Below are 12,957 nucleotides of genomic sequence, written 5' to 3' on the forward strand. Positions count from 1 at the left end.
GAACATACCCCAAGACTAGCATGGCAGGCACAGCAGCATCCTGGCCCCTCCACCTGCCACGCCAGGCCCTGTCTGCGGGGCTCGGGCCCCTACTTCCTCCCCAAGGGTGCTCCCAGGAGAGGCTTTCTGAGACAAGCCCTTGGCCGTCCTGATCTTTCACAGTAATAGAAACCCCAATTTGTGCCAGGGCTTGTGGCTGCCCACAAAACACAGGATGCCCAGTTAAATTTAAATTTTGGATATATGAATAACTTGTAGTATAAATACGTCCGAAATATTGCACGGGACGGCATGCTTCTACTTAAAGAGTACTTACGCTAGAAGCACTTGTACTTTCTACACTGAAAAGTACCCGCCGGTCCCAGATCTGTATTTGCTACATCTGACCACCCAAGCAGAGAACACAGGGTGCATCCCCACCGAAGCCAGCCAACGGAACACCAGCACCCTCTGGGCGGGCCCCGGGGGAAGAGGCACTTGCCTCAGCCACCCCTCTGCTCCATCCTGGGGCCCCAGGACAGAATTCTGATGCTATGCCCCACCCCCACCCCCGAGTACCTCGCTCATTTCCAGAATCGAGAGCCGGCCTAAGCTTCAGGTGGCTTCGGCACCCCTTTGTCTTTCCCTGGCCTGCTTTAGAGGCACCGTCGTCGCTGCTAAGGCGGTTACCTCAACCTCCCACCGCGACCAAGGTAGGACTCTGGTTTGCTCACCATGGTCCAGACACCTGCGTGCTCACCTGCAGGCCAGGCACTTGCAGGCGGAAAAGTACTGAGGGCGGAACAGGCCACAGGGTGGGAGCACCGCCTTGAGGAGCTCAGAGGCCCAGAGGGAGGGTCTGAGCGAAAGTGTGCGCACGAACCCTGACAGGGACAAGCTGGGGGTGGAGAGTCGGGAGCCCCTCTCTGGGAGCCGACCGGACCAGAAACCCCCACTCACCTGCCCACCACAGCTGCCAACACACCTGGCCTCCTGCCTGGCACTATTCATGGGTGGGTGACTACGGGCCCGTTACCCACAGGCACAACACTCCTATCCGGATTCCAATTCTCTGGTGCCCGGGAGCTGGGCTCAGGCTATGGGAGGGTCCCAGCAGGCTGGGTGGAGACCGTGGGGACCATGCCGGCCCTCCCTTCCCGGAGGAGCCTTCCCGGGGAGGGGGGCTGCCCTCCCTCTCCTGGCAGCCACGGCAGGCTAGGCTCCGTGGGGGTCCACGAGCTGGGCCTCCACGGAGCTCCCACCAGAGCCATCCCCAGGACAGTGCAGGGGAGCCCTTGGGGGCTCAGCACCGGGGCAGCTGTTCCAGGGGACCGGGCCAACTTCTGTGATCCCCTGGCCTCAAAACAAGGCCAGGCAGGCAAGGAAGCAGGCCTCTGAAGGCGGACTGGCAGTGGCCACGGTGCCTGTGGGTCCAGGTCCACACGTGTGGCCACGCATGCCCATCTGCTTGGCACCGGCGCTGGTGTGCAGCAGGTGCCCAGTGGGCCTCAGCCCAAATGGGACAGCTGGGGGTCCAAGACCCACAGAGGAGCCCACCCAGGGACGCGGGGGGCGATGCAGGTGGGCTGTGGTGGCCAGAACAGGGAGACAGGACACGGCGTGCTGGGCTGGGCATTTATTGATGAGGGGACAGTGGTGTCTGAGGATCCTCAGCGCCCGGCAGGCCAGCAGGCACACAGGGCCCGGCGCTCGGCCTGCAGCAGGAGGGTCTCCGTCTGCAAAGCAACAAGGGGCGGTGAGGGAGGGCACTTGTACGACTGCTGCCCCCCACCAGCTCCCGTGGGCACTCGGCCCGTTTCCCCCCAAAACCCACAGGCGGTACCCTCTCCACCAGCTCCCCAGACCTCAGAGCCACCCCCCCCCCCACGCCGCCTCCCCACCACTGATTGTCAGACCCTCTGCTCCTGGGTGGGCCTCCTCTCCTCCCCACTCCCCTCTTCCAGGAGGGAAAGAGACTCTGTGGTTTCCGCCAGCACCGCAGTCCTGCCCTGGGCCCTGCACACGCCGATCCCAGGCCTGGACTACTTCTCACCCGCTCTCCTTCTATGCACATGCCCCTTCCCAGGCTGCCCCCAGCACCGGCCCAGGATGGGCTGGGGGCTGCTGCTCTCAGGAGCCTGGCCTCAGACTCTAGGAGATTCTGGATCCTCAGACCCGGGGGGCAGTCTAGGCTTCAATCTGGGGAACCCTGGGGGGGCTGCCCAGAAAAGGGGATCAGAGTGGGGTCCCCCCTTCTTTCCACTCTTGGACACTCTCCCCTTTCCCCAGAGGAGTACCTATCTCTGTCCTAAGTGAAAACTATCCCCCCCCTGCCCCCCGCCGGACCGAGGGACAGCGAGGACATGGGACAATGTGGGGAGGCTGTGTTCATTCCAGATTTGGGAGGGTGATCCTTGTGCCCTGGGACCCTGTGTGCACACTCGTCCCTCCCCAGGTGAGGCTGGGGAGTGAGGAGCCTCCCAGACCAGACTGCTCTGTCCAACCCTCCCCCACCAAGCAAGCCCTTTCTGACTCCCTGCCCCAGTGTCCCCTCCCCACTGGGTCTCACTGCCCCACGTAGGGAATGCTGAACCGAGGCTGGCGGTGCCCGGTGGGGCTCACAGGGAATAAGGCCGAGAGGCCTGGGGGAGGAGAGGCACCCTCCCTCACTGAGGCCGGAAACGGTGTGCCAGACGAGGGCGGGAAGATCCCGGGTGCTGCGGGAGGTCCTACCCCACCCCCACCCCCACCCCCGTCCCCGCCCTCAGGCAGCACCCTGAGCCAGTGGTCCGGCCAGGCCAGGCCCCCTCCTGGCCAGAGAGGCTCACCCTCGAGTCCAGGCTGTAGGCCGTCTTCCGAAGATCCTGCAGAGCGCGCTGCATGAACTCGAACGCGTGGCAGTCCACGCACGGGCGGCCTACGGAGATGCGCATCAGGGCGGCGAGAACGTGACCCTAGCCCGGTCCCACCCGTGCGTCCCCCACCCAGGGGGTGGCCCGAGCGCCGGACCGCGGCAGGGGCGCCCGGAACAATGGGGAGGCACGGCGCTCCCGCACACCCGGGTGGAGTCACGGCCCCGCGGGGACCCTCCGCGACGCACGTACTCTGCGCGGGGACGGCGCTCCCAGCGGCGGGCTCGGCTCGGGCCTGGGAGCCCAGCAGCGCCACACTCAACAGCAGCAGCAGCAGCCACGGCGGCAGCGACCTCGGGAGCCTGCACGGAGGCGGGGGGGCCATGGCCGAGCGCAGGGAGCCGGGGCCGCCCTGCAGTAAGGCACAGGGGTCACCCCGACCCGTTCACCCACCTGGGCGACGCCCCCCGCGCCCGCGACCCCTCCCAGCCCGCCCTCACCGGGGTTCACGGACTCCCACCCCGCCCACCCCGGGCCCGCGAACCTCTCCCACCCCGCCCTCACACCGGTTCATGGACCCCCCGCTCCGTCCCATCCCGGGCCACGAACCCCTCCCATTCGGTTCTCACCGGGGCTCATGGACCCCACCCCCCCCCACCCCGCCCACCCCGGGCCCGCGAACCCCTCCCACCCTGCCCTCACCCGGGCTCATGGACACCCCCCCCCCACCCCGCCCTCACACCGGTTCATGGACCCCCCGCTCCGTCCCCTCCCGGGCTCGCGAACCCCTCCCATCCGGCTCTCACCGGGGCTCATGGACCCCACCCCCCCACCCCGCCCACCCCGGGCCCGCGAACCCCCCCCACCCTGCCCACCCCGGGCCCGCGAACCCCTCCCACCCTGCCCTCACCCCAGTTTATGGACCTCCCCATCCTACCCCCGCCCCGGGCCCGTGAACCCCTCACACTTCGACACCCCATTCCCGGGCCTGCGAACCCCTCCTACCCCGCCCTCACCCCCGTTCATGGACCCCCCGCCCCGTCCCTTCCCGGGCTCGCGAACCCCTTCCACCCCGCCCTCAGCTAGGTCCCAAGACCACCCCCCATCTCTGCACCCCGAGCCCGCGACCCGCCCCCCGGGCCCGCGAACGCCCCACCCCGCCCTCACCGCGGTTCAGGGACCCCGCGACAGCAGCGCGGGCGACTCGGGAAGACGTGCCGCGTCGGGCGCGTACCGCGCATGCGCTCCGACCAGACCCCGCCCGGGTCCCCCTTCCGCCGTCGTTGTCATGGGAACCCCGGGACTGCGCGAACCACCAGTTTAAAGGGACCGCGGAAGCTCCAAGACTCTGAGTTCTCAGCCCTGGCTGGAGCTGCGCTTGCAGCCCCCATCAGGCTCACAGGCGTTGGAGTCGGGAGGGCTGCCGGGAGGAGGCGGCATCTGGGCAGAACCTCCAGAGCCACTGCCGGCGGGAACCAAGCTGAGGAAGCGGGAAATTTGCTTCCAGCGGTGCGGGGTCTCGGCGTGTTCCTGGGGCCGATCCTGAGGGTGGGGCTCTATGCACTCTAGGAGCTGGGGAGGCTCCCCGCCGGTCGGTAGGGTCCGGTCGGGTTGGATTGCCCCGGGGAGATCAGGGCCAGGAGCGAGCCAGGCCGTGAGGCGGTGGGGAATCCACGCTCCCAGGTCTTCCCTCTGCCCAGCCTGGCCCCCGACCCTCCCGGCCAGGAAAGAAGCCCGCCGGCCCGCCAGGTCCTTCCTCTCCACCTTCGGTGCACGGACACCTACTTGCCACTCCCCTTCAGCCCGCCTTTCCCAGCCTCCAGGTCCAACCACCTTCCCCGGCTGTGTGACCTCGGAGGGGTAGCTTGGCTTCTCTGTGCCCTTTTCTCCCTCGTGGAAGCGCAGGGTTGTTGGAAGTAAAGAACCTCGCTTGCCCCCCCCCCCCCCCCAGTAGGTGCCCGATGCGCGCGGGCTTCAGGTCCTCGCCGGGCGGAGCTGTTCCCTCTGGGAAGGATGGGCTCCACTTGGCGTCTGCTTGCTGCCTCCAAGGCCCAGCACCTCCGGGGAAGGCGCCCCAGGTCCACGTCCCGGCCGCGTGAGTGCCAGAGAACCCAGCGGCCCACGCTGTTCGGGGCAGCGCCGGGCCCCCTTCCCGAGCCTGCACGCCCTCCACTCCCTCCGCCGGGCCTGGGGTCAGCTGTGGCCCCGGCCGGACGCGGGCTTCCTGACCCAGGGGAGGGGCCCGTGCTCGTGACCGCCACCCTCTCCTCTTCCCCGTCGGGCGGACGCCGGGCCGGGCTCCCGGTCTGGGGCTCTTGGGTCCGCGTTCCCGGACGTGCGCATTTCCGCGCCCTTCTTGGCCGGGAGCCCCACGTCCCGGTCGCGAACGGAGCCCACAAGGCGGAGCCTTCTTGCGGGGCCACTTGGTTGAGACCTGCGCGCCGACGCCACACGGCATTGGCTTTTTCTACCTATGGGTCCCAAGCTTGTGACCTGCGCGGGTCCCCCGTCCGCGCACAGGCACAGGGCCGCGTCCACGCGCGGAGGGGGAACTAGCCCACCCAGAAGCAAGGCTCCGGCTGGACCTCGGGCAGCGGTGCTCTTGGAACCACGTTCTTCCCCGCACCGCTGCAGGCTTGTCGAGCGCGTTCTGCTCAGCGGGGAGCGGGTGCCGGTGCGCAGCGTCCCCAGCGTCCCTCCAACACCGCGGATCCATCATCGCGTACCTACCCCCCCTTCGCCGGCGCCCCGGGATCCTCTCCTTTGGGCTCACTTCATCGCACCTTCCCACCCGACCCTCCGGGGTCTAGACCCCCTGCCGCGGCCGTGCGCCCCCTAGCGGGGGGACCGCGCCGCCCGAGGGGGCGGCGGGATGTCGGGGATGGAACCTCGGGCGGCCCTCGGGGCTGCCAGGCTCTAGAGTGCCGAGGCCACACGTGCTCTGTCTCTCTGCATCCCCCCAGCAGAGATGTCCCCTCGCCGCAGTCTGCTTCCCCCTCCGCTTCCCCCTGCCCCTCCTCAGGGCACCGGATGTTCCCTCTCAACTGGAGCCTTCTCTTCAGCGAACAGGCTGTGATTTATTTTCTATCCAAACGAAACAAACCTCGCGAGTCGCGAGCCCCCACCCCACCTCCGCCGCACCTCTTCTTTCTCTCGAGCCCACTCCTGCTCTGTCTGAATCCTCGCTGCCTTGACCCACCTGCGGAATCTGGGGACGGTCCTCAGTCCCCCCCCCCACGTGACCATCAGCAGCCCCCGCAGTTCCCTTCCCCTCGGCGCTCCACCTCCGCCTGCACCCTCAGGGCACGGCTGGACAGACCTTTGCCCCCCACTTCATGTCCCTCCTGAGGGTCCCGTCCTCTGTGACTGCTTCCGATTGCGGCTGTGAAGACCAGCCATGCGTGCAGCCTCGGATCCCACGTCCAGCCGCCTCCTGAACGCCACCACGTGGACAGCTGACTTCTCGATGTCAGCAGGTCCTAAACTGACCTCCTGATTTCACCCCTCCGTGTGCTGCCCCACCCCCACCCCAAGATAAGATGCTCCGGCCTTCCCTGTCTCAGGTCCGGGCAGACCGTCCCTGCAGATGCTCTGACCAAACCTGCAGCAATCCTTCTAGAAGTTCTGTCTGCCCCACTCTCAGGGCACCCAGACTCCCTCTCCCCATCCCATGGCCGCTGGCCCTGCCCCTGGCCGCCGCCCCTCCGGACTCTTGACTCACCGCGCTGTCTTCCTGTTGCGCCCCCTTGTGGTCCGGTCTCCCTAACATTCAGAAGGACTTTTTCCTCTACCTTCTTTATTTTTTTTAAGTTTATTTATTTTGAGAGAGAGAGAGAGAACTCGCCCGCGAGTGGGGGAGGGGCGGAGAGGGAGGGAGAGAGAATCCCAAGCAGGCTCCGGGCTGTCAGTGAGGAGCCGGACACCAGGGCTGCGTCTCACCAACCACAAGATCATGACCTGAGCCACCCAGGCCGCCCCTGTACCTTCCTTTTTACATTGCAGTAACGCATACATACATGCAGTAACATAAAATATACCATTTTAACCATTTTTAAGTGTCCAGTTCAATGGCATTAAGTACGTTCACACTGTTGTGCAGCCGTCCCCGCCCTCCATCTCCAGGACGTCCCCATCTTCCCAAACTGACACTGTCCCCATTAAACACTAACTCCCAACCCCCAGCACCCACCATCCTACTTGTTGCTGTGACTCTGACTGCTCTAGGGGCCTCAAAGAAGTGGACTCATACAGTGTTTGTCCCTTTGTGACTGGCTTATTTCACTGAGCATAGTGTCCTCAAGGTTCATCCGTGTGGTGGCAGGTGGCAGGAGGTCCTTCCCTTTAAGGTGAGTAAAACTCTGCTGTGTGGATAGGCCACCTCCCGCTTCTCCATTTATCTGTAGGGGCACCTGGGCTGTTCTATCGTAAATACCACTGCTGTGACAGGACCGTTTTAAATGTTTTTAAGTTTTATTTGTTTACTTTTGAGAGAGACAGAGATAGCTTGAGCAGGGGAGGGGCAGAGAGAGGGAGGAAGAGAGAGAATCCCAAGCAAGCTCTGTGCTCCAATTCACGGAACCTGTGAGATCCTGATCGGAGCCAAAACCAAGAGTCAGACCCTTAACCAACTGAGCCACCCTGGCGCCCCCTAGAAGGGCCGTTTTAAATCATCATCAGACACTGTCCCCTGTCCGCTCACAGCCCTCCCAGAGCCCATCTTACCCCAGGGACAGTCCAAGTCCTTATGTGGTGGAGAGGCTATGAATATGGGGAGGCAGATGTCTTTTCAAATTAGTGTTTTCTTTTTCTTTTCTTTTCTTTCTTTCTTTTTTTTTTTTCAGATAAAAACCCAGTAGTAGGATTACTGGATCATGGGATAGTTCTATTTTTAAGTGTTTGAGGAGGCTCCACACTGTTTTCCACAGCAGCTGCACCAACTTGCACTCCCACCGACAGTGCAGGGAGGGCCCCTTTTCTCCACATGCTCACCAACACTGTTTGCTTCTTGTCTTTTTAATGCCAGCTGGTCTGACAGGGGTGAGGTCATTCCTCACTGCGGTGGTGTCTCTTATAAGGACACTAACCCTACAAGATTAGGGCCCCACCTCCAGGACTTAGTTTAACCTGAATGTTTTTCCATAAAGCACCCCCCAAATGCAGCCACACTGGGGGTTAGGGCTCCACGACATAGATTTGGGGGATACAAACCTTCCGTCCATAACATCCCCACCCTCCCCAGCCTACGCTGTCCTACATTTTTTATTGTCCTTACGATTCTCACCTTCTGACACTCTATGTACTTTATTAAACATGTTGATTGCTCATTGGGCCCAGAGTCCCTGGGGGGAGGGGAGGAACTTTGCCCTCAGGGATATCTGGCCGTTTCCGGAGACTTTTGGGGCCGTCAGGGCGCAGGGCAGAGGCGCGGGACGCTGCCGGCGCTACACCGGCTACACCGGCCCCGGGAGAACCCTGCCGAAGAGCCGGGGCAGCACTTGGCCGGATGTCCGCGGTGCTGCGGGGTGGGGGGCGGGGCGGTGTCTGCAGCATCTAGAACTGAGGGCCTTCGGAAGGCAGGTGTGCGTGGGGACCGGAGTGCGGGGGCCCGGGCCGGGGGCAGGAAGCGGCCTGGCGGGCACAGAGCAGGCTTTCCTCAGGGCTGGCAGGAGCTAGGACCAAGGGGCACGTCGTCAGGAGGCCGCTGGGGGCAGATGTGCTCGCTGGGTGACTGGATATGGAGGCACCACCTTGACAAATGAGGGAGTGAAGGGGTGCTGGGAGAGTGCTAGGGGGAAGCGGGGAATTCTCGCCAGAACCCTGCTCCCCCGCCTGGCCCCGTCGCGTTGGAGATTGAATGTGGAAGTGGTCAGCACAAGTGTGGCCTCTACAGTGACATCAGGAAGCCCTGGGACCACGTTTTGTTTTTTTAAGTAATCTCTCCTCCCCACATGGGGCTTGGACTCCTGACCCCGAGAGCACCCTGAGCCAGCCAGGTGCCCCGGGGAAAGAATCCTTTGAGGCCACCCGCCCCAACACCCGGAGCCCTCGGCCGCTCCTTGTCTCTGTGGCCGCCACCACCTTGTGACCCGGGTGAGGGTCTGGGCCCTGGGGAACATCAAAGAGACGGGGGGCGGCGGCTTTGTGCCTTGGGCTCCGCCTGCTACCGTGTCTCAGGGACCCTCTCCTCCTTCCAGAGCAGATGCACCCACAGGTCCACCATCCCCAATCTCCAGCAGTCAGGACGCCCTCTCCCGTCACCCCTGCATTCACCTTCCAGAAGGAACGCCAAGTTGGAGATGGAGCCACAGGAGTCACAGATGCACGCGGGATGTGAGAGAACCGGAGGAGACAACGATGGCGTCAGATGCGGCCTGGGGGAGACTGGAGGCTTGAGTCCCGGGTGCCGAGGACCAGGGTTTGGCCTTAGCCACGTCAGGTGAGGTCAGCTGAGGCTGTGAGAGCTGGGCAGGGCTGGGAGAACAGAGGTGGGCTTTGTGGCCCCAAAGGTTAGCTGGCTGAGCGCTGGGGTCTGACGCATACACACAACAGGTGAAGCAGAAAAGGGAGACCAAAAGTAAGCCCTGCCTTTCCTTGCCCCCAGGCCTGGGAGTGAGCTCTCTTGATGTGGAGGGGTGGAGGGGGAGGGCAGAGAAGACCCACCCCTGAGAGGCTGTGACACCCGTCCAGTGTGGAATTGACAACCAACACTTCTACCAATTAACATGCTAAGAAAATGCGGGCCATGAAATTCTGTCAAAATGGTTTTGGACTAGCTACTCACGGCAACTGGCAGAAGTTAATTCGAATGACCCCAGGGAGAAGGTTTCTTCATCCCTCGACCCAACCAACAATTTTTCAAGGGCGATGAGGTACATGGTTAAAGCAAACTAGGCGTGCACAAGGGAGCACCCACCATGAGTGGGGGGAAGAGAAACTGACCACAAATGATCAGAAATACAAAAATTACCAGACACAGGTTTTAAAGTAGCTATGCGGAAGGAAGGAAGGAAGGAAGGAAGGAAGGAAGGAAGGAACCTTGAGTATATCAGGAAACAGGGAACAGAAAAGGTGATAAATACAATTTGAAAAAGAACGAAATAAGAATTCTAGAGCTTAAAAGTGCAATCCGCAAAACCCAGTTAGCAGTCTTGGCTGCATATTGAACACAGCTGAGAAGCATAGTAGTGAACTGACGGGAGTCTGGGGGGCTCAGTCGGTTAAGCGTCCGACTTCAGCTCAGGTCATGATCTCGCGGTGTATGGGTTTGAGCCCCCCATCGGGCTCTGTGCTGACTGCTCAAAACCTGGAGCCTGCTTCGGATTCTGTGTCTCCCTTTCTCTGTCCCTCCCGTGCTCGTTCTCTGTCTCTCAAAAATAAATAAACGTTAAAAAAAAAAAAAAAGAATATTAGTGAGCTGAAAGATCAAGAAAATGCCCAGAATTAAGAACAGGTTGGAGGATGCGGGACAGGTGGCACGGCATTAACACCAGCACTCTGCTCCCCACCTGGGGCGGGGCGGGGGCAGAACCTCACGTGTGGTGACTGATGGTTAATTTCTATGAATTTCCCCTTTCACGGGTAGCTCGGGAGCCGCTACCCAGCCCCACAGCACACAGCTGTGCGTGGGTTTCTGGAGCAGCTGGCCTACAGCGTGCGGGAGCCAGGGTGGGCAAAAGGGACCCTATCCTGTGCCCTCTGGGCATCTGTGTTTTGATGACTGCTTTTGATCACACGGGTGCAGGCACGGAGGTGGGTGGTCATTGTCGTTGCACCTCCCCCATCATTGCAAGACCCTTCCCATCCCGCTGAACTGCCTTCCAGGGGATTGGAGGGGTGGGGCCCTTTTTCTCCTACTCACTCGATCTTTTTTCCTCCCTCTGGGAGCCGGGATCAAGGCGAGGGTGTTCGGGAACAAGTGCTAGTGAGGGGAAAATCGGAACGTGATCGTGCAAGTGCTGGGAAGGCTCAGAACTGACCTGAGAGGACCTTCAGTAATGCCTCCGGCTGATCCTCAGCCCAGAGACAGCCGAGAGCAATTAAAAAAAAAAAAAAAAAAAAACTAATAGGGGCGCCTGGGTGGCGCAGTCAGTTAAGCGTCCGACTTCAGCCAGGTCACGATCTCGCGGTCCGTGAGTTCGAGCCCCGCGTCGGGCTCTGGGCTGATGGCTCTGAGCCTGGAGCCTGTTTCCGATTCTGTGTCTCCCTCTCTCTCTGCCCCTCCCCCGTTCATGCTCTGTCTCTCTCTGTCCCAAAAATAAATAAACGTTGAAAAAAAAATTAAAAAAAAACTAATAATAAAACAATACCACAAACAGCAAACCCTGGGGAAGGAGGAACATCTGATTTTCAGAGTTGCCACATTATTATATTCGAATGTCCCGTTTTCAACAAAAAATCAATCACAGGGCATACAAAGAAACAGGAAAGCATCCCATTCAAAGGTATATAAAAAAAAAATTCAACAGAAGCTGTCCCTGAAAAAGACCTAATGACTACTAAAGACATTAAAACAATTGTCCTTAGGGGCGCCCGGGTGGCTCCGTCGGTCGAGCGCCCGACTTCGGCTCAGGTCATGAGCTCACGGTTCGTGAGTTCGAGCCCCACGTCAGGCCCTGTGCTGGCTGCTTGGAGCCTAGAGCCTACTTCAGATTCTGTGTCCCCTTTCTCTCTGCCCCCCTCCTTCTTTCTCTCTTTGAAAAAAATTTGTTTTTAAAGAAACATCTTGGGGCACCTGGGTGGCTCAGTCGAAGTGTCTGACTTCGGCTCAAGTCATGATCTCACAGTTAGTGAGTTCGAGCCCCGTCTGTGCTGACAGCTCGGAGCCTGGAGCCTGCTTCCGATTCTGTGTCTCCCTCTTTCTCCGCCCCTCTCCCGCTTGTGCTCTGTCCATCTCTCAAAAATGAATAAATGTTAAAAAAATTAAAAAAAACAATTGTCTTTAAAGACATTCAAAGAACTGAAGGAGGATGTGGAAAAAGCCAAGAAAACTATGTGGGAACAGAATGAAATATCAGGAGGGGCACACGGGCAGCTCAGGCCGTTAAGCATCCGGCTCTTGGTTTCAGCTCAGGTTGCGATCTCACGGTTCCTGAGACTGAGCCCTGTGTTGGGCTCTGTGCTGACAGCAGAGCCTGCTTGGGATTCTCTCTCTCCCTCTCTCTGTTCCTCTCCAACTTGTGCTCATTCTGTCTCCCCCCCTCTCTCTCAAAATAAATAAATGTGTTTAAAGTTATTAAAAAAAAAAACAAAACACACCAGAATGATTGAGTCAGAGGAACAGATGGAAAAAGAAAAGTGAACATAACCCAGGGACGTGTGGGACACTGTGAAGCAGACCAGCATATGCATTATGGGCATCCTGGAAGGAGGAGAGAGAGAGAAAGGGGCAGGGAGACTACTGGAAGAAATAGTGTCTGAAAAATTTGATGAAACATATAAATACAAACACTCGAGAATCTCCGTGAATTCCAAGTAATAGGAACTGAGAGAGATCAACACCCAAACATATTATAATCAAACTTTTGAAAGCTAAAGGGAAAGAGAGAATCTTGGAACCTTCTGTGTACTTACCACATATAGGGGATCCCCAATTAGGTCAGTGAGAAGATTTCTCATCAGACACTTTAGAGGCCAGCAGGCAGTGGGCCGATACTTTTGAAGTGCGAAAAGCAAAGAAGAAAAGGAAGGGAAAGAAAGAGAAGGGAAGGGGAGGGGAGGGGAGCGATGCCTGTCAACCAAGAATCTTGCATCTGGCAGAACTGTCCTTGAAGCATGAGGGAGAGATGAAGACCTCCCCAGATAAAGAAAGGCCGAAGGAGACGTGATCACCTCACCTGCCCAGGAAGAAATGCTAAAGGGATCCTCCAGGTGAGACAGAAGGACACTAGACAGTGTCTCAAAGCCACATGGAAAAATAACGATCTCGAGAAAGGTAAACACGTGGGCCATTTTATAAGCCATGGTAACAATGGTTTGTAACTCCACATTTTGTTTTCTAGGTGATGTAAGAGATTCATGCATTTAAAATAATTATTACTGGGGCACCTGGGTGGCTCAGTCGGTTGAGGGTCCAACTTTGGCTCAGGTCATGATCTCACCGTTTGTGGGTTCGAGCCCCATGTCGGGC

The 12,957-nt window shown here is 59.8% G+C and overlaps 1 protein-coding gene across 3 annotated transcripts; it reads right to left on the bottom strand.

The window, feature by feature from the left end:
* Positions 1–1,600: 1,600 nt before the first annotated feature.
* CUNH4orf48 (chromosome unknown C4orf48 homolog) lies at positions 1,601–6,273 on the bottom strand. 3 transcript variants are annotated; one of them, XM_047847263.1, is made up of 4 exons: positions 6,151–6,273; positions 3,084–3,243; positions 2,808–2,896; positions 1,601–1,715 (listed from the first exon to the last, which is right to left on the bottom strand). In XM_047847263.1, the coding sequence occupies exons 1-4, from the start codon at positions 6,166–6,168 to the stop codon at positions 1,650–1,652; spliced, it is 333 nt and encodes a 110-aa protein (XP_047703219.1). In that variant the 5' UTR covers positions 6,169–6,273; the 3' UTR covers positions 1,601–1,649. The 3 variants fall into 3 exon arrangements, with proteins under 3 accessions (XP_047703219.1, XP_047703221.1, XP_047703220.1); XM_047847265.1 differs by lacking the exon at positions 6,151–6,273 and adding an exon at positions 4,617–4,764; XM_047847264.1 differs by lacking the exon at positions 6,151–6,273 and adding an exon at positions 3,999–4,079.
* Positions 6,274–12,957: the final 6,684 nt, after the last annotated feature.

Source organism: Prionailurus viverrinus, unplaced genomic scaffold (genome assembly GCF_022837055.1).
Source record: "Prionailurus viverrinus isolate Anna unplaced genomic scaffold, UM_Priviv_1.0 scaffold_45, whole genome shotgun sequence".
Taxonomy (NCBI): domain Eukaryota; kingdom Metazoa; phylum Chordata; class Mammalia; order Carnivora; family Felidae; genus Prionailurus; species Prionailurus viverrinus.

Coding starts and splice junctions, on each gene's coding strand:
- CUNH4orf48 (XM_047847263.1), bottom strand. Junction 2,897..3,083: donor GAGCGCCGTCCCCGCGCAGA/GTACGTGCGTCG, acceptor GCATCTCCGTAG/GCCGCCCGTGCGTGGACTGC. Junction 1,716..2,807: donor CCTACAGCCTGGACTCGAGG/GTGAGCCTCTCT, acceptor GTTGCTTTGCAG/ACGGAGACCCTCCTGCTGCA.